General features: G+C 33.2%; 1 protein-coding gene across 1 annotated transcript in view; it reads left to right on the top strand.

The window, feature by feature from the left end:
- LOC124368315 (glycine receptor subunit beta-type 4-like) overlaps positions 1 to 26,914 on the top strand; it is a 185,234-nt gene that overhangs the window by 12,040 nt on the left and 146,280 nt on the right. The window contains exons 3-5 of the mRNA XM_046825589.1: positions 18,756 to 18,985; positions 19,076 to 19,158; positions 25,375 to 25,500. Of these exons, the coding sequence (XP_046681545.1) occupies positions 18,756 to 18,985; positions 19,076 to 19,158; positions 25,375 to 25,500 (439 nt within the window). The remainder of the gene's footprint in view (positions 1 to 18,755; positions 18,986 to 19,075; positions 19,159 to 25,374; positions 25,501 to 26,914) is intronic.

Genomic DNA, 26,914 nt, shown 5'->3' with positions numbered 1-26,914 from the left:
CATCCTAACCAATTTTATCTACTCTATATCAGTTTAAACCTTTAAAAGCATATCCAAGATTTTACTATCCACAACACAAAATATTCTACCATAAATAAAAAGAGTTTCATTGTACCCATTGATAATAATAAAATGTTCCAAAAACATTAGAATATCTAGGACCTGAAGTTCATAATACAGTATACTTCCAGGTTATTTTAAACCAGCTATTCTCTTTCAACTTTTGAAAATAACCTTAGAGACTTCCTTGTAAAAACTGTTTTTATTTACTCTCTGAATTTTTTTCCCCACTCACCCATACCAGTAAAACATATCCAGAGTACTGAAGTTTTAATCTGTTGTTTAGTTTAAATTAGTCAGTCAGATTTATTATCACACTGATAATATATAAACACATTTTAGATTACGTTTAGCATTTAGTTGTATTACGTATAGCGGTACTGACTATTCTTGATACATTTAAATGTCCATGAGAAATAAATTATTTAACACCATAGTATTAATTCATTTCTATGTATAAATGAAGTTACATGAAAAATATAAAGTCTACAAATAATTTTTTTTTTATATATATCTTAAGACATGATACATTCAGATTTGTATTCAAAGACTGAAGTTTCAATAACAGCGTTCGAGTGAAGTTGAACGGATACTACAACACAAGAGTGGGCTAAAGTCAATCTTGTAACCGAATTTTAACATTGACATTCCACCCTGTTATATTTTATTTTTACTGTATAACTAAGCTACATGTGTTGTTAAGAAAAAAACATGTTGTTGAGAATGGAATTGTATTGGAAGACGTTCAGTTGTTTATTTCCATACGTTCATTAAAATAACCGAACGCTACATTTGCTAATGAAATGCCTTTTCTGCATTCCTATCACTAGTATTTCTCTGGCTAATTTAATATTCAAAAAGATTCCACGCAATCATATATTCCCGTAGAATTGAGGTATTCTTTCATATTGAAGACATCCAAGTGGATGTGTCTGTGCAGACGTATTTTATTTTAAAAAGTTCGACAACCTGTCAAAGTTTCTACTTAGTTAATTTTTCAAACATTAATTAAAATTAGTCCCCTCCTGTTGTTTTTGACGTGACAACGTCTTAAATTAGGTTGCGGCTCGGAGTCACTCATGAAAAAGTGTAACGCCCGGTAACGTTACGATGCCCGTCCAGTGGGTCCGCCGCACGGGATCCGCACGGGATAAAGCAGATAACTGTGGGTCCGCCGAACGGGATAAAGCAGATAACTATGTTTATTCGTGAAAATGTGGAGTGCTTAGATTCGTCATTTACAACAACTACAACAATAAAGGTAAATAATTGTACACTGATATTTCATTATCGTAAACTATGATTGATTGATTAATTGTTAGATTGACACAAAAGTTGAGAAACTGAGTTTATAGGTTATGTCATACTATTGACAAATGTTGATAGTGTTAAGTAAATTATTAGTTTAAATCACTCTGCAATCAATCGTAATTCAGTCGATTGAGAAGAAACAGCGCGTATTGCTAGTCAAACATTTAAAATAACAAATTATAACCTCTAACCTGTCATAACAGTGCGACCAAACAAACGAACTAAACCGACCAATCACCACGCGCGGAGTTAGAATTTAACTGTGTTTAGCAAGAATTTCAAATTCCAATTTTAGTAAATGTTTTATTCAACTTTACCATTTACAATAACAAATTTTAATTAATTTCAAATAATGTACAATGTTTTAGTAAACAAAATATATTTCTATAGTTAAAATTTGTGCAATCTTATTTTCATTCAATTCCTTGTTCCTATTGTGCAATTTAATAATATTCATATCAATAAATATTCTACCGAGAAAAAGACGTTGTCACGTAAAATCTTCGCCCGTAAAACCGACTTTACAGGCAACCATAATTTTTGTTTCTTCCAGTTCAAAGGAAACTAAAGAACACATTACTTAACTTTTTTTTACTTGACTGCACTTGGTCAAAACACAGTGTACCTAATTTATTCAAACTTAAATAGTTTCTAAATTTTAAAAATGTTAAAGAAACAAAACGTTATAATCTTGAAGATAATTCTAGTGGTAAGTTATAACTGTATGCGTTTAAAAATGTTATGTAATTCAAAGATCAAGGTTTTGAGTTCAGACAGGAAGCGATGTTAAAACGAAAGGCTGTCAACTTCCGGGACTTTTAATTAGACAGAACTCCACTTATATTATACTTTGTATAATTTCCCGATCCTGTATTATACTTTTGGTTTGCTGATTAAACAGAGTTAAACGGTTCTGTAATTAAGTATTCTGGAAGTGAAGTGGAAGGGGGAGTTTTTTTCTTAATAATAGGATAGAACAACAAGGGCAAAAGTATTTGCTAACGCTTAGCCCAATCCCATGGAGTGAAATTCGACATCGCCTTAACGTGGTCTATATATAAAATAAGTTTAATGCGAAATGTCGTCATTTAGATTTTGAGATATCGTGCGGAAAGTCTGACAGACTTTACTAACGCTCAGCCAACAGATCAATAAAATACTACCATGTTTGTCGTGGATGTATACTACGAATATAGAAGAAATTTCTAAATTAGAATTAGAATTAAATTATATTTTTTTCCAAGAATATCTGGTTGTGAAGGTTTGGAATAACAACTAGGGCGGTGATTGTGGTCAACATTTCCTCGCAAGATTTCTTCCAGAAAGTTAAACACTTCGTTAATAAATTTGCATTTATAACGGCAGTATTTTCCTGTTAACTTACTTGTTTGCTTGCTCAATTCTTCGAAATAGCTATTAAATACAAGACCTATTACATATTTATCAGGTCATAATGTAAACATTTAATTTTCTCCAAGAGGATTGTTAAAATATGTTTTGAGGTTAAATTCATGTTAAGTTAAAACTAAATATAAAGGTGTTTTTTTTTATTAAATCAACAATTTTTTATCTCATGCGATGCCATAAACTGTATAAATACTTGTTTGAGGTGTTTTAACAACATTCTTACACAATTCAAACAAGTTATTTGTTCCCTTAATTGTGTCTATTTGAGTTGCTAATCAAAATTTGTGTTCAGAATTTCTCTTTATAGTACCTAAACAATCTGTAGATTTATTGGCAAGATTTTTAGAGTAGAGATGTTTCGGGACAAATTTAGAGTGATTACAGAACGTTACATTGTAAGTACGGTATCGCAAATTGAAATTAATAAAAATGGATACAAATTTTAAACAATTAAAACAATTGAATAGGCGCTGTTACTGAAAAACTGACCTATGTTGACCTGAAATAGTTTGTCTTGTATAGGTATGGTTGTCGGTAACCTTATTCTACCTTTTGATTTTAAAGAGGGTGAACGATTTGGCAAATTGCAGTGGTCTACAATTCTGGTCTACGACTTTTGCATTCTAAGACAATACGATTCCATACCAAGTGGTCTTTCTAGTCGAATTGGCTTTAATGCCTTAACTTCTACTTTTTAGGCAGATAAATCATTAAACACTACTTAATTAAAATATTTTTCCACCTTGGGAGCATGGAATTCACTCAAGAGAGAGGCACTTTACCAACCGTAACACACAGGTTCCCTCCCGGCCTTCCCTTCTTAAGGGCTGGATCACACTCCTTCCAAGATGACATGACAGACCACCCCCCCCCCATCATCCCCCTTGTTGGATCTCGACCAGCCCCCCTTCCTTTGCGCTAGTCCTTCCGGAACCAGCGCAAAATTTCTTTTAGGGCTGAAGTAAATTATGGTTTTTCCTCATTTTTCTTGCCCTAAGTTAACAGAATAGAACATACAACAGCTACTCCTTCATTCAAGATAGAGCAGTTTTGTAGACCTAAATTGTTTTAAATTAACAATGTTATGGAACAACATTAATTCCTGTGAATTTAACTGAAGAACTTTTGTGGATATACATTACTGTTGCAAATCTCAAGAATCTATTAATTATTGTCCATTGAAACAAAGGAAACGCAATAAAATAGCAGGGGAAATAGATTTAAACTATTCAACAAAAGTCAATTGGAACGATAAACCTGTACAAAGCCAGAAGCGGCAGCAGACTTCGACCTGTGAGTCACGTTATTGGCACGTTTGAAGTAAGGGTGAAGCGAAGGAGGGGTATTAGAATTAATTTTCCTGCAATAAAGGCGATTGTGCGATGCCAATAACGTCACAGTTTTATATCAGCCGCCGGTCCCTGTCCAAACAAAGCGCCAATAAATGTGGCCCGATCACTTCCCTAGCCTGCACTAAAAGAGTTTCAGGGTTCTGCTAAAACAATATAACGGTTCATGTTGTCCTTCCAATTGTGTGTTTTCACATCGCAGAATTGCTGCTGTGCTTAATACATAATTAAAATTTTTAATTGTTGTTATGATATTGCTTTTAAAATTACGAATAATATTTGATATCTAAACAGTTATTGGTGTGTATTGTATGATCTTATTGAGTGTTTATGTCGCAATTTCATAGAATAAACTGTTAATACAAATGCCATGATATCCTCCTAATATTGTCAGTATATCTCGTATATTTGGTCTCAGACCTTTCAAGTTTGTTTCGACTTACTTAAATATTAATACTAAATTGAATATTCAGAAATACATTTTTCTAACACAGATCATTACACATTACCACAATTACATCATTTTAATATAAGAATAATTTAATAAATAAAATATTAATGTACATTTTATTTAAACTTTTTACCTGTAAATGATGGCAATAAAATGAAAACTAATAGAAGTCTTCGTTTTATTTAATTCCGCACTTTATACAAACTCAGAGTCTTTGACAAAAATACCCTTAGGTTTTTTGTTTGTAAAACATTGAATCTAAAAAGTAAAAATTGTTTCTGGTGATATTACTAAGTATTAGAATTACATATTGAATTTCTTAAAAAACCAGGCAGCTTTTAGAGTTTGTACAACAAATCCTAGTAACGGATCACTAAAAATTATAATTTTTAATTAAATTATTAAAAAAAACTTTTAGGAGAGATTGAGTTTATATTGACTTGTTAAATAATATTCATTCATAGTTTATTTATTATGAAACATAAAAATAAGAACGTGGCTATTAGATCAATTTAAATTTATTAATAAAAACTGTATTGGTTTAACATTTGAACATTTCGTTTTTTTTTACTTACTAACTACGCCGGCATAATAAATGTGGGCGCTTAAACATTATTTCCACAACACAGACTATTTTCAACGCGCACTTTATTATTCACTAGTCCTAAAACTAATATTTTTACTTTAACTACGATTACCACCACATTACTTTTTTTTACTATCTAACAAACATGTGTTAGAATGCTAACTATATTTCAAATTCTGCTATAGTACATGTTCAGATTTAATTCCTACAAGTGTCGTAAATTGACTTCTTTTCTTAGTAGGAATTCGTTTTATTCAACGTCATTCTTTGTTCAAAGTTTTTTATTAAGGATGGATCATTTGGAAGGATTACAGGATTGCAAAATATTTCCATCGTTATATGTTACATAAATAGAACGGTAAGTTTCAAGGTTAGGAATCTATTCTCTTCTTCATATTTCAAATAAACTTGATTACGCATACACAAAATAAAAAAATGGTCGCACTACGTATCGCGTAACAGGCTTCACTGAGGTTACATGCAAAATTTCTAATCTGTACCTCATTTAACTCTCGAGAAGTCCTGCGGGCTGGCAGACGTACAAAATCGTACAGAATAGAAATTGACGGAAAAATTATGTTCGCCCAAATTCCATAGCTGGGACCACACCATTATAGAACAAATTCTTCTTTATGTAGAAATAAAGTTTTATGCAAAATTGAAAGTTTGCTGTTGAAAAATTTCATGGAATATCGTGACAAACGATACAGTAAAATTGTTGTTCCTTAATCCAGGTTTCATAGCAATGTTCACATTATAACAAAAAGCAAATCTTGGTGCCGACTTTTGACATTGACTTTCCACGTTATTTGTTTTGTTTTACTCTATGTTTAAAAATGTTACACGCTCAAATCACATTTGATTTGTACACAGTTTGATTACTGCTATTTTCTCGTTCCCATCTTGGTTTCCATTGAAAAAATATTCGGTAACGCTCAGCTAAATCCAATGGAGTGACAATCACCACAACCGAAGTCAGTGGTGCTCATATAAAAATAAAGCTTCATGTATAATTCCAAGACGGCAGCATTTCGTTTTCTAGATAACTTGCGGACATACAGACAGACAGACTTAAATAAAATTGTTCTCCAGCTCGAGTAATAAGCTTCGCTAAAGCTCAGCCAATTGAGAAACATTTAGTAATAAACTCGGCACATTAAAAGCTGTCAATAAAACATATAGTATGTCAAAAATACAAACACATACCTGTCAGTCCTCACTTGTAGGAATCTCTGCGCACTATAACACATATACTGCATACACCAGAGATGTTGAGAGACTTACCTGCATAGACTACAGAGACCACTGACTCTCATCTCATGGCGAGTTCACAAATTGATTTTTTTTAGTTTTGTACTGTATGTTAAATCCTACGTCTATTGGTTTCATAAGCTTTAGAATACCTAGATAAGAGGATACATGTCAATCCTCGAAATATACCTTCCATTTACGCGACGTAGAACGATTAAAAGTTTCCAAAATCCTGTAACCTTTCAAGGTCACTTTAATCCTACGTCTGTTGATTTCATAAGCTTTATAATATAAGAGAATAAATTTCAGTCCTCGAAAAATATTGTTTCATTTACGCAACGTAGAACGATTAAAAGTTTCCGAAGTCCTGTAAACCTTTCAACGTTACTTAATCCTACGTCTATCGGTTTCATAAGCTTTAGAAAACCTGGAGAAGAGGGTAAATTTCAGTCCTCGAAATATAACTTCCATTTACGCAACGTATAACGATGGAAAGTTTCCGAAGTCCTGTTAGCCTTTCAACGTCTCTTAATCCTACGTCTATTGGTTTCATAAGCTTTAGAAAACCTGGAGAAGAGGGTAAATTTCAGTCCTCGAAATATAACTTCCATTTACGCAACGTATAACGATGGAAAGTTTCCGAAGTCCTGTTAGCCTTTCAACGTCTCTTAATCCTACGTCTATTGGTTTCATAAGCTTCAGAACACCTAGATAAGAAGATAAATTTCAATCCTCGAAATATAACTTCCATTTACGCGACGATTCAAAGTTTCCGAAATCCTGTAAGACTTTCAGCGTCACTTTAATCTATTGATTTCATAAGCTTTAGAATACCTTGTAAGAGAATAAATTTCAGTCCTCAAAATATATTGTTTCATTTACGCAACGTATAATGGTTAAAAGTTTCCGAAGTCCTGTAAGCCTTTCAACGTCACTTGATCCTACGTCTATTGGTTTCATAAGCTTTAGAAAACCTGGAGAAGTGAGTAAATTTCAGGCCTCGAAATATGTTCCATTTACGCAACATATAACGATTAAAAGTTTCCGAAGTCCTGTAAGCCTTTCAACGTCACTTGATCCTACGTCTATTGGTTTCATAAGCTTTAGAAAACCTGGAGAAGTGAGTAAATTTCAGTCCTCGAAATATAATGTTCCATTTACGAAAGTAGAACGATTAAAAGTTTCCGAAATCCTGTAAGCCTTTAAACGTCACTTGTGTCTTTTAGTTGTGTATGCCATCTTGGGTACGCTATCTAATAAACAAACTTTCTTTAGGGTAAGCTATGGAAACCCATCGGATCAAATTTATACCTTTCCAGGAATTGTGTCCTTGACGTCTCATCCGGAGAGGTCAAGGACTACCCTAGGTCAAAAAGGAGGTCAACTTGTGTTGAATTTGGTACCTGTTAATACTTTCCTACTTTGTGAACGATGTGGTTTGCTCATTACTTCTATACCCAAAATATTTAAAATTTGGATGCCACTCTTGTAAATAAAGGTTGTAATTATCCGCATAAGGCGTGCCATGTCTACCAACAGTTCCCGACATACGAGTATCATACATATACGGCATAGCAGCTGGTCTGTATCCTGCGCTATGTTGGCACCACTGTAAAGATCAGATTGTTGGCCCGCCCCCAATACACACTGCAGTTTATTGACCTCTCCAGGACATGTTTATGGAACATTCCTGTCCTGAATTAGAGCTACTTTGTTGTATACAGCGCTACCGAGCCTTCTTACATGTAAACACGCTATCCTCTTTTTGTTCAACGTGTGTTCCGTTCTGTTTTTTATGTTCGTGTTTATTCTAATGTTTTGTTGTGACATAAAACCTTAAATAGTATCAACTATGAAATTAAAGTTTATTTTTCATAAAATATCTTCTTGGGAGCATAAAAATCAATCTTTGAAAAGATTTTATTGCCATTTTATAGCAGTAAAATGTGTTGAAATAATGCTTCAGCATATCAAGTTGTGGTAGGTCTGTTGGAGGTTAATATAAAGTTTTCTAACGCCACTAGTTACATGATACTATCCTATTAGATACATGTGACCTAAATTAACTTACTTTTACTGTTTTTACTCTAGAAACAATGAATACTACACTATTCGTTGTAGTGTAGTATTTATTGCTATAAGTTACTATTGTTAAACTCTCGTATTAGCTTACCGTACGTAGATTACTGACTCCAACGGCCCTGGTCACATCCTAATCGTAATCCTAATATTATAAAAGCAAAAGTGTCTTTATTTGTTTTTTTTTTCGCGAATAAACAATTCAATCAATTGTCCTGAAATTTTAAATGGACATTTTTGTGGTCCCTGGATTTAATCTTATTTCAGACATCTCTCCGAGCTTCGCCCTACTGCCCTACTTACAAAAATGCAATTCTCTAAAGTTGTATTAAAGCACCAAATACTTTTAATTGAAAGACTGTTGAATGTAATTGTTTTGTGTACACATTGTTTTGGGACAGCACAACCATTCTTTTAATTAATTTAATGTTATTTACAATTTGTTTACATTTACGGTATGAAACAATAGAATAAGCTTGATGGTAACATATTTTCTCAACCACTGTTGAGCACAAAGAAAAAACATTCAGATACAAATATTAAAAGTTTTTGTAAAAATACACTTTTAGATGTAATTTTTTAGCATTAGACAAAATTACCAACTTTTACTATAAATATTTATAGTATACTATTTTAGACTGTTTGTTATACCTATCTTAGTTGTCTTTTGACAAAAAATGCCCTAAAACGTAATAGGTCAGAATTTGACTCCCCAGATTCCCTTTGAAGAAGTCGGTAAGAACCATGCAAGATGAAAGTTTGCTGGAATAATGTACCTGTTCCAGCTCTAAATTTTCTAAAACATTAAAAAATATTTTTCAGTTTATGAATAAATAAACCAAGTAAATAGTGTCACTATTAATGTAATTTTAACTTTACATTTTTAGCAAACATTAAGTACACGGTATAAAAAACAAAGTTACTATATAACTTTTACTATACATTTAAAGACTGTTATAAAATCCATCTTAGTTTTTTACAGTAGGCTTCTATGATATATTTTCTTGATCTAGAAGCAAGGCAAAATCAACTATGGAACATAATATATCAAGAATAAATCAAATACAAATGGCCATAAATATACACTTTTTAGCTTTTTTTCTTGATCGAATTAGACGAACTCATCATTAGCATCGGAAATTCAATTCACTCGGGCCATAAGTGCTCGTACTGGGGCAAACCCTAAGAAATTGCGTGCGAAGCCGCGGGTAACTCCTAGCAAAAATATTTACTAAAAACATAATGGGTTTTTGAAATTAATTTTAAAAACTTATCAATAAGCTGATCAACTCTATTAGTCTGGTAAGTAATATTAATCAAATAATGGAATAACTTAAAATACCGTTACTATTTAAAAATAAAATTTGTTCAAAATATTTCTGTATCATTATTATAATGGTAAGATTTTTTTTAAATAGACGTTTCAAATGTCATATATTAAATTTGTGTAATTTCAAAGATTCTTTAAAGTTTAAATTTTAAAATAATTGATCGATTACATCTAAAGAAGTTTTTGTTTGCATCTTTAGGGAACAGAGTTGCAAGGCCGTTTCCGGGCTTTTGGCCTAATGGTCTTACATCTGTTCTTCCACGTGTTTTGAGTTTATCTATATATATATATATATATATATATATATATATATATATATATATATATATATATATATAAATGTTTGTGTGTTAGTCCTTTATAGACTCAGAAACTATTTGACCGATCATTATGAAAATTTGTATGTATATGTATTTTTCCACGTAGAAGGTTTATATGCTATGCCCATTGATGTAACTCACCACCAGGAGGCGCTGCAAAATATATAAGTTATCAAAGCGCCTGCACATTGTAAACTACAATTACGAGATAGTCGTGTATAATAACCACACACTATGTGAAGGCGCTAAGTTTTTATGGATATTTGTCTTTCAAATGAATTTGTTTGGACTTATAGCTTGAATGTTAGACCATTTTATTATTAAGCACATGTACGTGTACAATGGCTATAAACATACACTTTTGGCAGATTTTCTTGATAGTGACAACAAGGTAAAGTCTACATCGGCGTTGACAATATAATTCAATTGAACCAGAAGTGCTCATACACGAGCAAAGCTTACAAAAAGCGTGCGAAGCCGCGGGGAACAGCTAGTATTGTATATTTCTTTTGGCTTTTCTATCTCAGAGTAAGACTTATCAACCTTTTCTTTGTTCGGGATAGTTAAAGACAGTACCGATGTTTAAGCAGCACGAGCGGCTAATTTCAATGTTCTCTTGGATGAGTAGCGAGATTATATCGTGAATCTTAATACTTTGGAGTCTAGGAAAAGACACTCATTTCTTAAGTTTGGCCAAAGAGCTTTTAGGGTTGACGGCATTCCATGAATGGGGATGAATTACAAGTAATGCTTGTTACGTGTCAATTTACTTACCTCCTAAACCACGGAAGAAGACTTTCTCATCAAAAACTAACCAATCCGAATAGTAGAATATAACTTGACGTGTGATGTAAACCAAGCCTAAAATTGCTAGTATCCGATTCCTAAAAGGAGGATGCGATACAATTCACCCTGTTCCTCTTTTCATGTTTGCTATGTGTTGCACCGTTTTTTCTTACAAATCGCTGAACCGATTTTAATCAAACTTTTTTTAAACGTAGAGGGTTGTCCCTTAGGTGTCCCACTTAAGTTTTTTATGGATTGGACAAATATTGGACCAGTAAATCACTTTGGAATTTTACATTTGAATCCATATGGAGAAGCTAGACGAAACAATTTGCGGGTTTCAATTACTCCAACTTGCCTCAGAAATGATAAGAAACTTCACCTTTCGTGTTTGGCTTCAGAATTATAATACCTACCGGGGGCAATATATAAAACACACCCTTTAGTAATGTGACAGGATTGAGTGCAGAGATTGGAATTTCCTATCAGAGTTGCTGTGGCAAGTTTCTTATTCTACAGTAGGGTTCCAGATAGTAGTCCTTTTCAATTACACATGAATTTTCTTCGAATGACCATAACTTATCTCTCAGATGCTAAGGAATATATTATTGCTCATGTTATTGTACCTATTGACACTACTGGAGGCAATTTTAAAACTAGATTGTGGAGGAATGGAAGGTTGAATGTGGAGATTGTACATTTATAATTAACATAAGTTATATCAGAGTTATTGTAAGCAGCTTCCTAGTCTATATTAGTGTTCCAAGTAATGGTGGAGTCCTTTTAAATATCATATGGAACAACAAGACAGAATGAGTTTCCAACATGTAGTTTTTCTCTACTGTACGTAAGCTACCTAAAATATACCAGTCTGTTCAGACTAAAGGGCCGAGTGTCGTCCCTGTTAGAGTCGATCCCGTAATATATGGATAGGCTACTATACATTGATATATGGATACTACTATACGTGGATATATGGATACTAATGTATGTGGATATATGGATACTACTATAAATTGATATATGGATACTACTACACGTGGATATATGGATACTACTACACGTAGATATATGGATACTACTGTACGTGGATATATGGATACTACTATAAATTGATATATGGATACTACTACACGTGGATATATGGATACTACTATAAATTGATATATGGATACTACTGTACGTGGATATATGGATACTACTATACGTGGATATATGGATACTATACATGGGTATATGGATACTATACATGGGTAAATGGATACTATACATGGATATATGGATACTACTATACGTGGATATATGGATACTACTGTACGTGGATATATGGATACTACTATAAATTGATATATGGATACTACTACACGTGGATATATGGATACTACTATACGTGGATATATAGATACTATACATAGGTATATGGATACTATACATGGGTAAATGGATACTACACGTGGATATATGGATACTATTATACGTGGATATATGGATACTATACATGGGTATATGGATACTATACATGGGTAAATGGATACTATACATGGATATATGGATAATATGTCTCTTAGATTTAACTGTTTATTCGCCCGTTGACTATCATCCTACATGATACATGAATATCGTGAGTGAGTATTCACTCTCAGCCCTATAAATAACCATACACAGAGAAGTTATTTCCAACAAAAACTTAAAAATTTGTTATTTCACTACTGTTGTCATCAACCGAGTGACGCCCTACAGATCACACTTCCACCCGAGGTATTTTCGTGGCGAAGACAGTGAAAGTGGGAGGAACGAACGACAACAAACGATGAATATGCAAATGGTCACTCCGTTCTCAGCCTTGGCGTACTGCGAAAACACAAATATTCAATGCAAATGGCGCAGGTCTAAAAATAGCCCCGGCTCGCTTTGACGTCACGCTACGGTTCCGCCGTGAAGCCGCGAGATCGCGCTCGGATAGTGGCGGGAGTGTTGTCTGCCGCTATGGCTCGGCGTTTGCCCCCTGACAGAGCGCACGAAACCGCACAGACATAAATAAATTAAAACAATGCAACACAAAATGAGCGCTGCAACTTCTTAGTCTCACCTTTTACTGCAGCGCTAGTACAGTTTGAAGGATTGCTTTAGTTATATCAGTTTGCATGTCACACTTCTACAAACACCGGCCCTGACTCAGATGTCCGTAAGTCAAGGTGTCACTATCACGCGAGTATTATTTTCACGAACTTGAAAAACGAACTGCTTGTCATGTGAGGCAATAAATTTAACTCGGAATATTGCCTAATCCTTACATAAAGTAGAAGCGAGCATAGTGAGTAAGGTAATTCGGAAATATAATTCGTATAGTTGTGTTTTCTGAATTAATCTACTAACGCAAGGAAGAACTTTCTTGTAAATATATCTCATAACATTTACCTATTCTTATACATTCAAACTTCATCATTTCCGCTTACAAGTTAATTTAGCTAACAAACCAAATTATGAAGAAAAGGTCTGTATTATTTAAAATATTGTCTTATACTGATGACGTGGTTAACCTAGAGGTTGGATTTTGAGTTTGGTTTAAAATTATTTGTTACTGGAAATCGTATTTTGCAAGAAACCTGGAGTTTGGTGGCACGGCATTGTTAGAGAACGACAGTTGCCATTGGCTTTCAGTAACCTACCAGTATATAAACACCGAAGTTTTCGTGGTTCGAAATCCACATAAACTAGGACTATCTGTGTCGCGATTGGTTGAGTACCGTGCTGATTGGTGGTCCTCAATTGGTGATACTCACAAAAAACTTGGTCTTGTTCGGAACTAAGGTTATACATTTCATTCATAATCCTTCGTTCGTTTTTTCCTTGATATACTACATGCCGATAGTGCGGTGGTACCGTAAGTTATGAGGAAGCTTTGAAATTAAAGCTTTAGAGAGTGTATTTTACTTAATGTTTAAATTGAGTGCGATATTAATGAGTCCAACTTATTAGCGCAAATATAACCATATATTTAGTGCAGATCATTACATTGGAATTAAGCATCAATAAATTTTATAGATTGTATTTACACATAATTTAATATAAAAAACTCATAATCATAATAAATTTCGTATATTTTGTATATAGCTCTGGCTAACAAAAGTGTAATGAGGCATATAACCCTCATTAGGTCTTCAGATCGTGTTTTATTCCTGTACCTCCTAAAGGCTATAAAAGCCAATATATTGGATTTTAAAATATATTTCGTGTATTTTAAACCCTAGAAATTTTAAAATTATATGGAAGAGAAGTAAAAGGTTTGGATCAGAAAATAATACTACATTTTGGAAAAACAACGGAATCGGTCAACCAAGAAACTTTCTTTAGTACTTACAACCAGGAACTGAGAAAGTACGTTTACTTTGAAGCAGAAACGTTATAACGTGGTGGTTATATCTTGGATGATACGTATCGCTTTATTGGAAAACATATAAACTGTGTTCCCCCTGGTCCAACTCGCAAACAACTCTTAATGTCCTCTTCTACACGCAGAATATTCTACTGAACGAATTGGTTCTGAATAAACCTCAGAATATTATATCGTAACTTTTCATTCAAATGGGCCACACGAAGAGCTTCGCTAGAGACAAAGTTATAAAGGAACCGCAGGGTAAACAGCTAACCAACCCTGACTTTCGCTTTAAAAATATGAATATTTCATTTTATTCCACCGAATAATTTTGCAAGAGACATTTTACCACTAGATCCTCGCACAATTCCGCGAAACACAACAAGGTTTAGCAAAACGCTATTGGGTAAAGAGGATAAAATAAATTTATCTGTGGAGGTAAAAGTAAATCGAGTTCTGAGCAAATTTGCCTATACCTTGAGAGCGAGGTTTAAAGCGCTTGGTAAGCAAACATCAGATTACCCTACACCTAGCTTTTTAAACTATCTATAATAATAATAATATCGTTTATTGTGAAAATACAATATAAACATTGTATCACAAACGTCCTAAATCTAACCTAACCATTCTCGCTGACAATGACCCACTCAAACATACATGACGTCATTCAAACTTCTCTCTTACAGTTTACAGGTCCGGCAATACGATTTTGTGAATTTTTTCTCTTAACTGTCCCAGCGATTCATCGTAAACTCGTCAACAGAGTAAAATTCCTTTGACACCAAAATTGTTTTTCAACTGAGCTTTTATTTATTTATTTATTTTTTCATTTTGTTGTTTAATACCTTCAGGGACTGTTGATTGGTCTGACACCAACTACTTGAGAAGGCAAATTTCTGAAAGCATTTGTTCTGTGTTGTTGGACTTGAAAGTTGTCCCTGCCTCTAGACTCATGATGGTGAACATCCTCGCCTCCAACCAAAGCGCACTTTGATCTGGAGTAAAGCACCACCTCGAGAATTTAGAGACAGAACAAAGTCAGTAACCCTAGCTCCCTAAAAGCATCTCTGCACGACTCTCTGACTCTCAAACCCAAAATCACACTCACGGCTCTTTTTTGGAGTCTGAAGATCCGTTCCAACTTGTGTTTTGCACAGTTACTCCAGAGTTTATTTCCATACCCTAGATGAGGATAGATTAGGCCTAAATAGGCCGTCTTCGTCAAGGTTAACATCATGAACTACAACTTAATTACATTTAAAACACACCAAACCAATAGTTAAAAACTTTTATTTTTGTGAGGCTCAGTACAGACAAAAAGAAAAATAAATAAATACAAGATATAAACAACATTGCTATCACATTAAATTCAACACCAAAGAAAAATCGGCCGTCGCACACCACAGTATCAATACTGGACACACTATATCAGGAGAAAACCTAAAACACGTTAACACACCTAGATATCTAAATGCATGGCAATCATATTACATAAATCAAGCAAACACATAAGATTTATTAAATCAAGAAGATGGACCAATACAAAATCAATATTACTTACACAAAGATTACAAAAATAACATTTAATATTTATATATTATAATTCCAATAATGATTTAATTTGTTTTACACACTACGCCACACAGGGCAAATTAATATTATAAAATCACAAATGTTTACCTATTATTAAAATCAAATTTACTTTTTTTATTTACTTTTGTGATGTGTCTGACGAAGATAGCCTTGCTATCGAAAGGCCCCACAAAAATACAAGTTTTTAAGTATTGGTTTTTGTGTTTTAAATGTATTAAAGGTAATAGTAGCCAATACAAGCTCCATCTTCAACATGAACTACAACGTTAGACGATTTGTATTGTTACATCACAATGATGAAAAGTTACAGAAATGTGAACTGATGTAGTCCCACTTTAGGGGAAGCAGTTTCGACAACAGCTCAGCACTAGAGGTATTCCCCACAGGGCAGGGTAAAATAAGAGATTTTAAGTAAGAACACGGTGGGGAGGCGCGACGCAGCGTTGTAGAAATTGTTTTACTTATAAGCTGGAGTGGGAGCGCCTCTCGTAATTTGATAAGTATTCCAAGTGACTTCTTTTCTGCCTGTCTTTTAGTCGCAATGTACTTAGTTTTTACCAGATTATGGTTCGCATATATTTTTAGAATATTTTAATGTAATAAATATCGGTTCGGTACAATTAAGTACAGTACTTTCAAAATCAATAATTTAATACACGTGGTTAGACGATCAATCATTATTTTTAATTTAAAAATAACTATATAAAGGAGCATTAATCAATTACTGAAAGATAAAACTTTGCAAATAATACGTTTTAGATTGGTTTCTTCAGTTACTTTGACACATGTAGCTTTAGCATTTCCTCTTCATCAATCCCCAGATTAAAGCAAACAAATTAAATACTTCTGTTCATACAAACTCTGTTTTAAATTAAGTAATTATGTGATTAATTAATAAGGAGGTATTACAATTATTCCAATTTGTAACATTTGCTTTTTATGCATTTCACTCCAGGTTTAATTTATCTAATTTAAAGTTGTTCATAAATATTTTAAGTAATAAAAATGTTTGAATAGACATATGCTAATATATGAAATCATTTTAAAAAGTCAAAGGCAGCAAATATGTAACAATTCATATTTTTGTTTATACTAAAAGCCCACTAAATATTTTATAGTTCATATGGACAATAATAAACATGAATTATATTAAATGCAATTACAGAATTAATGAAGTTATCAATAACTTAGGATACAAAAATATTTAAAAATTTTAGCCCAAATAAAATGTATTAACAAAAATAGAATTTTTAAATTAATCATTTAAATTTATTTTTTAAGAAAATATTGGATTATAATTCTAAGCAATATTTATAGTTAACACTACCAGAGAATGATATGTAATTTTTATAATTAAAATTAAATATTTTACATGTTTTGATATGATTCCTGTCAGTGCAATGAAAGCTCCTTAGTGGCTAAGCAATTATTGTTTCTTTATTAGCCAATACACAATAGTAGAAGGCATAGCTTAAGAGCCGCGACCCAATTAGCGCCTTACATAAGTAACCTCCTCCCTAGTTTTTTTTTTTTTTTTTTTTTTTTTTTTTTTTTATCAATAGAATAATGTTTTCCTGGTAAATAAATCGATCATCAGCCAGCATATATTTTATTGTGGTCGAAACGAGAGTATCTGTAGTTTAAAGAATCAAACAATTTTTCCATAGGACAAATAATTTTGCTTAATACACTTATAACCAACAATAAAACACGTAAACAATAACTTCCATTACCATCAGCCAACAAGATAAAGAAACTTGAAAGGTAAACATTTTCTGCCAAATAATCGTTAATAGTGTTGAGATGAAAAAATCATATCATTAAAACATTAATTGTTCTATATTTTAACCCTTTCTATATTTCCCATTCGATCCCACTAAAACTAGGGCGTCTTCGATTGATTTTTGTCTTAAGGGAAATTTCTTTATCGATTTCAGGAAAAAAACTAAGATGTGTGCTTAAAACAACGCAAATTGGCTCTTGGATCCTCGACTAGTATATAAAAATAATAAAAACATGACATTAATTGTGCTGCATCAGTACAGTCTAATACTAAACTTCTTTTGCAGTCAACTTTATCGGTATTCCCAAAACGTAAGATTTCTTTAGAGCTTTGAACCATTTGGGCTTCAAAGAACATTTTTAATGTGCAATGAATTTATTTATACTGTGGAGTCCAAAAGCCTTTAGGTGGTCAACATAAAGCTGTTGCTTGGCACTTTCTGCAATTTTCAAAAAAACTTTTGTTACTGCTAATAATACATAACCAAATTATCATAATCTTGAATATTAGCACAGTTTTAGGTTGTTTTAGACTGTTAACCTTCCAATAGAACACGATAAACTCAAAAATAGATCCGGAGTACGCTCAGATTATTAGTTTTATCTGTCTGTAATAGCAAGGTTGGTCGAAAAGGACCAACTACTTGACTATTTCGTTAGTCAAAATGCAGTAACTAATCCCTTATTTTACCAGGCAAAATCAGGGCTAAGAAGCCCTCTCTAACACTTAACCTGAGGGCCAGCAGCTTAAAGGTGACTTCCGAACCACCACCATTGGCTGCTTGCAAGGACAGGATTGCCCAGCGGTCACCCATCCAAGTAGCAGCCACGATCGACGTGCATCTTGATTTTCATGTATATTGTGATTCCCTAACATACAAGTAAACATAGTTAACTAATCTGGCTGAGTTTTTAGCAATACTTTACAGCCCACGTAAAACGTAAAGTCTATACATGTTCTTCTTCTAGGTTTGTGAAAAATCAACTTCAGTTAGATTATAAATATAAATTTGGATATCCTTACATGACACTGGCCATAAAGATAAAGCTATCCTGTTGGGTACTGTGTTGCAGGAGATTTCCCTAGAGGTGTTTCTGCAAGTTTACTGGACAGACAGGAGGATCCGGATGGCGGACAACCTCTCCGGGGTGGACCACCTGGAGCTGACCTGGGGCAAGGAGAACGACTTCTGGGTCCCGGACCTCTACATCCGCCAGCTGAGGGAGATGAAGGTCCTCTCACTCTTCCAAGACATGACCTCTGTTCGGCTCTACCGCAACCAGACGATGAGAGTCAGCATGGGGTAAGAAGTTCTTACTTAGCTTCTAGACATCTTACTCATTGTTGGATGATGTTTGTGAACCCTTTCGCTGAACTCACGATCTGCTTCCAGGGCCACGGTTATTATAAAGTGCGATATGGACTTCGTATTGTACCCGCTCGATGTACAAGAATGCGCAGTTGATTTCAGCAGTTGTAAGTAAACTTGATTTCCATAGACAGCGATAGTAAATATTTCGTTTTATGTACTTTTTTATTGCGTTCGATAACAATGTCTTACCGTATCAGGCAATTAAAAATGTATTAGTGGTTATAAACTGGTATCTTTAAAAAAATACATTATCAATGATAAATTTTAAACAAAGAATATAGATAAACTTATTTTTGATATCAGATTCTATCCTTCTCAAAAAAACATTGAATCATTTGGAGGTTCACCAGTGAATGTAATGAATTCACGCTTTGCTGAATTAATACATAAAGTTTTACACAACTAAAAGTACACAACTTTTTACTTAAGGGAATAAGTCAATGAGTATCTAAAGGTTCCTACACTTCACAAACAAACATTACATGTAAAAATTTAAATGATGAAATAAAAGATGCTCTTAAAATTCTTTCCTTGGTTTCCTTAGGTTGTAAGTATGTCATATAAATGTTGTAAATATTGCTCAATTTTAAGCACTAACAGATTAAAATTTATTTTCAATAGACGAAATATTTCATTCACATCTGCAGGTATAAGTGATTATAAAAGTCGTTTTAGCTATTAAACGTTAAACACAATCAAATATAGTTTAATAAGGTACATTTTGTTTTCCAAATTTACAAATATATGAAACCAAATTTTGTAATAACTATCTGATCGGGTCATACTTTTGACAGCCTTGTGTCGTATTTTTCTTGTGTTTTTAGAAAATTAAATGCAAATGGTCTAATAATAAATGTTAAATTTCATAGTATCACGGTCCTACATCAGCATTTACAGTTTAGAATTTATTCCCGCTCCAATGTGACAATATGATTTTTTTTTAACTGTCAGCAATGCTGCTCAGTTTTAGTGGTAAAACTATATATATGTATATGCTTAGATTATTCAACTCAAATATCTTAATTAAAATAAATAAATGATGGGCGCATTTTCTCCATATACGTGAATAAAAATGAGGAAGTTGTCGTAGTAATTGTTTGTATTGATAATAAACGTTGTCATATGGACTTTCAGCTCAGTAGACTGAACTCATTCCCATTTACTTCATCGTTAAAGTTTCTATTGTGATAGGATTCTATTGTGTAAAGCACTCTACTCTGATAATATAACGTATTGTGTTTAAACTGATTACCTTTTTTCTAAATTCACACTTACTATCTTACATTTATTTATTTCAGAAAATTGATAGGTAAAATTGTTTAATGGTTTTATTTTATAGTGGTAATTTTACGTTAGTAAATGTCCCTATGTTATGCTTGAAAAATCAATATAATGCCACGTGGGGATTTCCCAGCGTCGTGTCGTACTAACCAACAATTTTTTGAACACTAAAACTTGAAAAAGGTAGTCAAAAAAAGTTATAAGTTGTTAAAGTATTGAAAACAACAGCTAGTTTAAAATACGATTGAAGTGCGGGAATAACTTGTATTAACCTTGCAACGGTTTAACATTGCAGTTAATTTTTCATTTCTATAACAGATGATTTTGTTTCTAAACAGCTAAGAAATCAGGTCCATAAGTTCAATAGCAGGAGGCCAAAATAGTCGGAAAATTAAAAATAATTTTAAAAAGTAATTATTAGAGAGAAATAGTGTTCTGAACTAAAATTTTGTGCCACTCCGACTATCAGTATAAAGATCTTAATATTATCATCACAAAACTAGACGCCACATTTCAGGACAAACGTTGTCATTAATAAACAGCAAGAAAAAAGAATGCTCCAAGTTGGTGCCTTTAGGTACTCCACTTATTGAATTTTTAATCACCAATGCATAAATGAAACTGAAATCTCATTCCGCAGTAGATTTGGTGTGTGATTTTCTAATATAACTAAGTACATGTATGAATTATATATATATATATATATATATATATATATATATATATAATATTTTAATATTTAAAACATGTACTGTATTAGGTTAGTTCTTTACCTGAAGAAGAGATCAGATTGCAGATCTCGAAACGTAGTGTTACTGATTTCTTGTTTCACTGAACGATGGCAAATGTCCGGAAAAATGCTGTTTCCTCCACAATCCTTCCATCGTCAAAAATAACCTTCAAACAAAGAATTTAAAAGATAACCAAAATCTATTTATTTCATAAATTTTGACAGAAGTACATTATAATTTGTAGGACAATTTCAAAAATGTAAAAGGACGTAAAATTAAATTTTAACGAGCTTTAAAATGTATATATATATATATATATATATATATATATATATATATATATCAGAGGTTTTATTTATATACACAAATTCAAACGTGCCTTGAAACGACAGAGTGTTAAAATAAATCTACAAAAACATAAAAACTAATGCACGAGTACGAAACACCAAACACAAAGAAAACTGTGAAATCGTAAATATGAAGAGCGCCGTGATGATAGGCAATATAGATACTGCAACAATGTTGCGGCTCAGCGTTGAAAGGCGCTTAACGCTGATGGTTGCTTCGGTATTTTCTAAGCCGCATTTGGAGAATTTGGGCCTTTTGAAATTAATTTAACGGTTAACTAAGTTAAACGCGAAGCGGTAAAAATAAATCATTTAATACTTTAATAAAAGTGGAAAATACTTGTAACCATGATCAATAAGCCTTCAGAATTTCTTAAGATATTACTATAAATACATAAGTAAAGGTACTTCCCCTCAAACCATTAGACCCATATTGTATATACATAGTAAAAGACCTAGCAGTTTAATTTAGAATTTACAGAATAAAGTGAAATGTACTAATAAGATTTAGTTAAATACTCTAACTATATATCCTGTACTATTAAATTAGTTGTAATCGTTTTAAAATAAATTATGTACTGACTGCCCTCATAATCTTAACTCCTGATAATGTGTAGTTCCAAAGATGGCATATTCCATATATACAGGGTGATTCAAAACTAAACGGCAATCTCTCGGGAGCTTATTCTATAGCTAAAAACAAGTAAAAAATTTCATATAACCATATGCCCGGAAACGCTTCGTTAGCGAGTTACGCCTAGCGAAAGATTTTCGCCTGGATTTCAGAACCCTTGGTGAAGTCAGGCCGTATAAAAATGGTTTAAAGTTAGTTACAAAGATACAAATACGATTGTTTTTTTTATGTTTTTTTATATCTGACAAATTTATTAAAATTCGTCCCAGAGCTGTAAATGCAATACTTTCAGAGATATCTTACGTAAAACAAAAGAATTGGTGCAAAGAAATAACACATTTTTGTGTTTAACGTAAGATTACTTCCATAAATGTTAAATAAAGGTCATTTTTTTCTTAAACAGATTTGTAGAACATTTAATTCTGAAAAGATTCATGTGAACTACTTAGGAAAAAAATTAATAATAGGTATTGAAATTTAGCTTTATTTAAAAATAAAACAGACGCACAAAAATGCATATTATTATCTGCATAAAATATTAACTAATGTTTAGGTTGTGAGTAACAGCTGATCATCTATTCTAGACTGAACATTAACATAAAATGTATTTACCTTTATAAAACTGTAATAATCACCTATAATAGTTGCTCAAAGTGTCCTCCGTTGTTAGCAATGCACGTTTTTCGCACGACGAATCCACTCTTTTCTAGCGCGTTTCATAACGTTTGGAGCATTCTTGATAGTTTCTGCCGCCTCTGTAATGCGATTACGTAACTCCTCTATGGTGTTAATCCGTTTTGAATAAACAATTGACTTCATCCAACCCCATAAGAAAAAGTCTGCTGGCGTGAGGTCAGGAGAACGTAGTGGCCATTTTACTGGTCCATTTCGACCAATCCATTGTCTACCGTATGTATCATTTTAAATAGTTTTTCACATCATTAGAAAAATGTGGAGGTGCTCCGTCGTGCATAAACCATGCATTTATTCTGTTTTGAACAGGAAATATCTTCCAAGAGGGTAGGCAGGTTTGTTCTTTGTTTAATCTTACGTTAAACACAAAAATGTGTTATTTCTTTGCACCAATTCTTGTGTTTTACGTAAGATATCTCTGAAAGTATTGCATTTACAGCTCTGGGACGAATTTTAATAAATTTGTCAGATATAAAAACATAAAAAACAATCGTATTTGTATCTTTGTAACTACCTTTACCATTTTTTATACGGCCTGACTTCACCAAGGGTTCTGAAATCCGGGCGAAATCTTTCGCTAGGCGTAACTCGCTAACGAAGCGTTTCCGGGCATATGGTTATATGAACTTTTTTACTTGTTTTTAGCTATAGAATAAGCTCTCGAGAGATTGCCGTTTAGTTTTGAATCACCCTGTATATACAGAGTGTCCCATGAAGAAACGGAGAAACTGTCAGGACTTGTTCTTACGGAGAAAATAACGAAAAAAGTTCATATACACATAGGTCCAGAAACGCTTAGTTAGCGAGCTATACAGGGTGAAAAGATTTCGCCCAGATTTCAGTGCCACCGTTAAAAGGGAGCCCTATTAAATTATTTTGGGCGTTACCCAGGACGTAAAATTTAATGTATATTATGCAAATTGAACTGAAAAATTGAATAAAATTGGTACCAGACCTCTAGCTGCATTAATTTTAAGATATCTGAAGAAATACGCAAAATTCGGTGTCCAAAAACAAGTTTCATTTAGGTTTCAAGTAGATTAACTTTGTTAAATGTGTAACAAACACGTAAAATTCTTTTACAAACTTGTAAATAATTAATTTCTTAAGATAATGATGTAAAATGAGCCAATAAAAATTATACGTAAACTTTAAGAAAATCAATTTTTAATTAAATAAATAACGTACGAAGAATAGACAAAATCGGTTACACTTTTTTTCTTACTGAATGTACATCCTAATATTTGGAGAAAACATGTTAATTATTGAAAATATTATTGAAAATGATTATGTATAGATTTTATTTATAGAAACATTCTTCTATTTTTTCTAATGAATTACATACTAGTAAAAAAACTTTAGTGTCATAAGATCTGAAACAACAATAATTGCGAATTAATTTACGTTATTCTACAACTTTTGTAACAAAAATATTATTTTCATAGGTTGGCAGTACTAACAGCTGTTCAACAATCACAATTACGAACTTTTTTTGAATATTTTATATTGAAGTGCCATACAGATAAGTTAAGTGTAAATATTGATACAGTATAAAAGTTAATATGCCGTTTCAATTTTCTAATGAAGAATATGCCGACATAATGTTCTGCTACGGATATGCTAATGGAAATTAGCGGAAGCTGCTCGACGTGAATATCAGGAAAGATTTCCTGCTTTCCTGCAAGGCGGATTCCGAATGCGAAAATCTTTTCTTCAGTGTTTCAGTTTTTAAGAACGAATGGATCATTTCCAACAATTTCGTTTTCGGTTGAACGGCAGGCACATCATCGCGTTAACGATGAACTTCAAGTGATTCAACATATTCATCGTAGCCCGGGTACTAGTACGAGGCGAATTGCGTATCGCACTGGTTTATCGAGAAACAAAGTGTGGCGCATCTTGCGTAAAAAGAGACTTCATCCTTTTCATCTGCAAAAGGTACAACATTTATTTGCTGCCGACAGATTACCCTTTACGGTTTAAACTTTTCTCATTGGCTTCTAGACAATGCTGATAGGGTGAATTCAATTTTATTTACTGATGAAGCAACTTTCACGAGAAACGGGTCCTTCAATTGTAGAAATAGTCATTTATGGAGCGAAGAAAATCCACATGGTACCGTAGAAACCTTTTTCCAACACAGATTTCACATTAATGTTTGGTGTGCCGTTATTGATGACAAAATTCTAGGACCATTCGTTTTTGAAGGAAACCTTACAGGAAATATGTACGAACAATTTCTGAAACATGAATTATTACCGGCTTCCATTTAATTAGGTCTTCAAACCTGATTATTTCAGTACACGGTCCCGTAGTTTAGTTTTAAAATTAAAAATATAGTCTACAATAACAAAGTCTTAACCAGAAAACATGTTTTCATGAGCACTCTGACAAAAACGTTTTTCCAAAATCTAACTTTCAGAGACCTGACTTTAATTATCTTGTCTTGTCATTGAAACAAATTTTTATAGCCTCTCTGCATTAGTTGTGGGAGTTATCTTGTAAAATTAACTAGCGTTAGCTCCATTTTTGAGTGAGATTTTGAAACATTTCCAAATGTTTGTGTTAAACAGTACCTTATGTCCTGTTATTGTCATTGATTGCTGCAGACAAGTACACCGCCGATGACATGAGGTTTGTTTGGCAAAACGACCCTCCCCTCAGCTTCCCCAGCGACTTCGGTGACGGCTACAGACTCCCCAAGTACGTCGTGTCCTTCGTCACGGAGAAACAAGACCCACAATGTCTACTACGGTGAAGGTAATGTATGACACAATGTACACAATAGGACTGGCATGCATTTGTAATGAACAGAGCATGTGTGTTTAGATAATGCTTCTGTCTCGATTTAACAAGCCAACACAGCACAGCCACGTTTTGTTTATTTTAATTTAGTTTCGAATGTAGAAATAACTTTTACAACTCCGAAGACTCATGCAGATTGAAACAATTGGACATTGTCAAGCGCGAGGTGTTGAAAGTCCTGGTTGTGATTAGTGTGTTGAATGAACCAAATCATTGATAACCTACTGGTTATAACATATTGAATAACAAACTAACTCATTGATCATTAATTGATTGACTAATTAGTTGATTTTTTATTTGTGAACTTTTTACCTAGTGCTAATTGCAACAAAGGGAGTTATAAAATGATATAGAAAATATAAAAAACCACTAACATTATAATAAGGCTATTTATTCTGCAGTTACAATGTTTTAATAATAATCAATGCTATCCCATAGGACAAAGAGATTGACTTAATTAGAAACCTAACTTTATCCACCTTTAAGACCCAACTATCACAAAGCTTTTTGTAATAGCTCTATACCAAAATTTAATTTAATAATAAAATAAATAGTATAATACGTAGGTATATACAAAGAACATAACTGGTAAACAACTTAAATTAATATAACATCAACACATTACCTCGTTCTAATATTATCATTTCAGTAATTAAGTAGAATTTTACAAACTATATTTGATAAAAATCTCCCTTTCACCAGCCCATCCTGTTTCAATTGAACCCTAATACAATTTATAAAAAAATGTTAATAACTTTTTTAGTATTATTAAGAAAACAACAACATTTTTTATCAACTCATTACTTATTCGTTTATTACCATTCAAAAAGGTTGTAATTTACGGGTTTGTGAGTATTTTTTCACATGTGTTTTTTATCGTTTAGCAAATTTTTAATCGTTTCTGCTACATTCATATCAAAGCAAAATCCAACAGCTACCATTGCAAACCGTTTCTTTTTTTTCTTTTTTTTTGAAAACTCTGCTGACTGTAGACTCTATAAACTGACACGACGCTACACCGCGCCGGCTACCATAGACTGAGCTCATACGTGAAAAGTGGGGGTGGGGGGGGGGGGGGGTGGGGGGGGGGGGGGGTGGGGGGGGGGGGGGGTGGGGGGGGGGGGGGGTGGGGGGGGGGGGGGGTGGGGGGGGGGGGGAAACACACCAGGTGGGAACTGCTCACCTGTTGCGTACGATCAATACTCCTGTGTGATAACACGACAAGAACAGTCAACCTCCAACGATCAGCAATTAGCTGTAACAGAAAATTCTGTAACGTCTGGTAAGAAACACAACCAGGTGGGAACTGCTCACCTGTTGCGTACGATCAATACTCCTGTCTGATAACACGACAAGAACAGTCAACCTC

The sequence above is a fragment of the Homalodisca vitripennis genome, chromosome 8 (genome assembly GCF_021130785.1).
Source record: "Homalodisca vitripennis isolate AUS2020 chromosome 8, UT_GWSS_2.1, whole genome shotgun sequence".
Classification (NCBI taxonomy): Eukaryota; Metazoa; Arthropoda; class Insecta; order Hemiptera; family Cicadellidae; genus Homalodisca; species Homalodisca vitripennis.
Note: the sequence above shows the minus strand (reverse complement) of the source record. Positions and strands in the feature narration are given on the sequence as shown.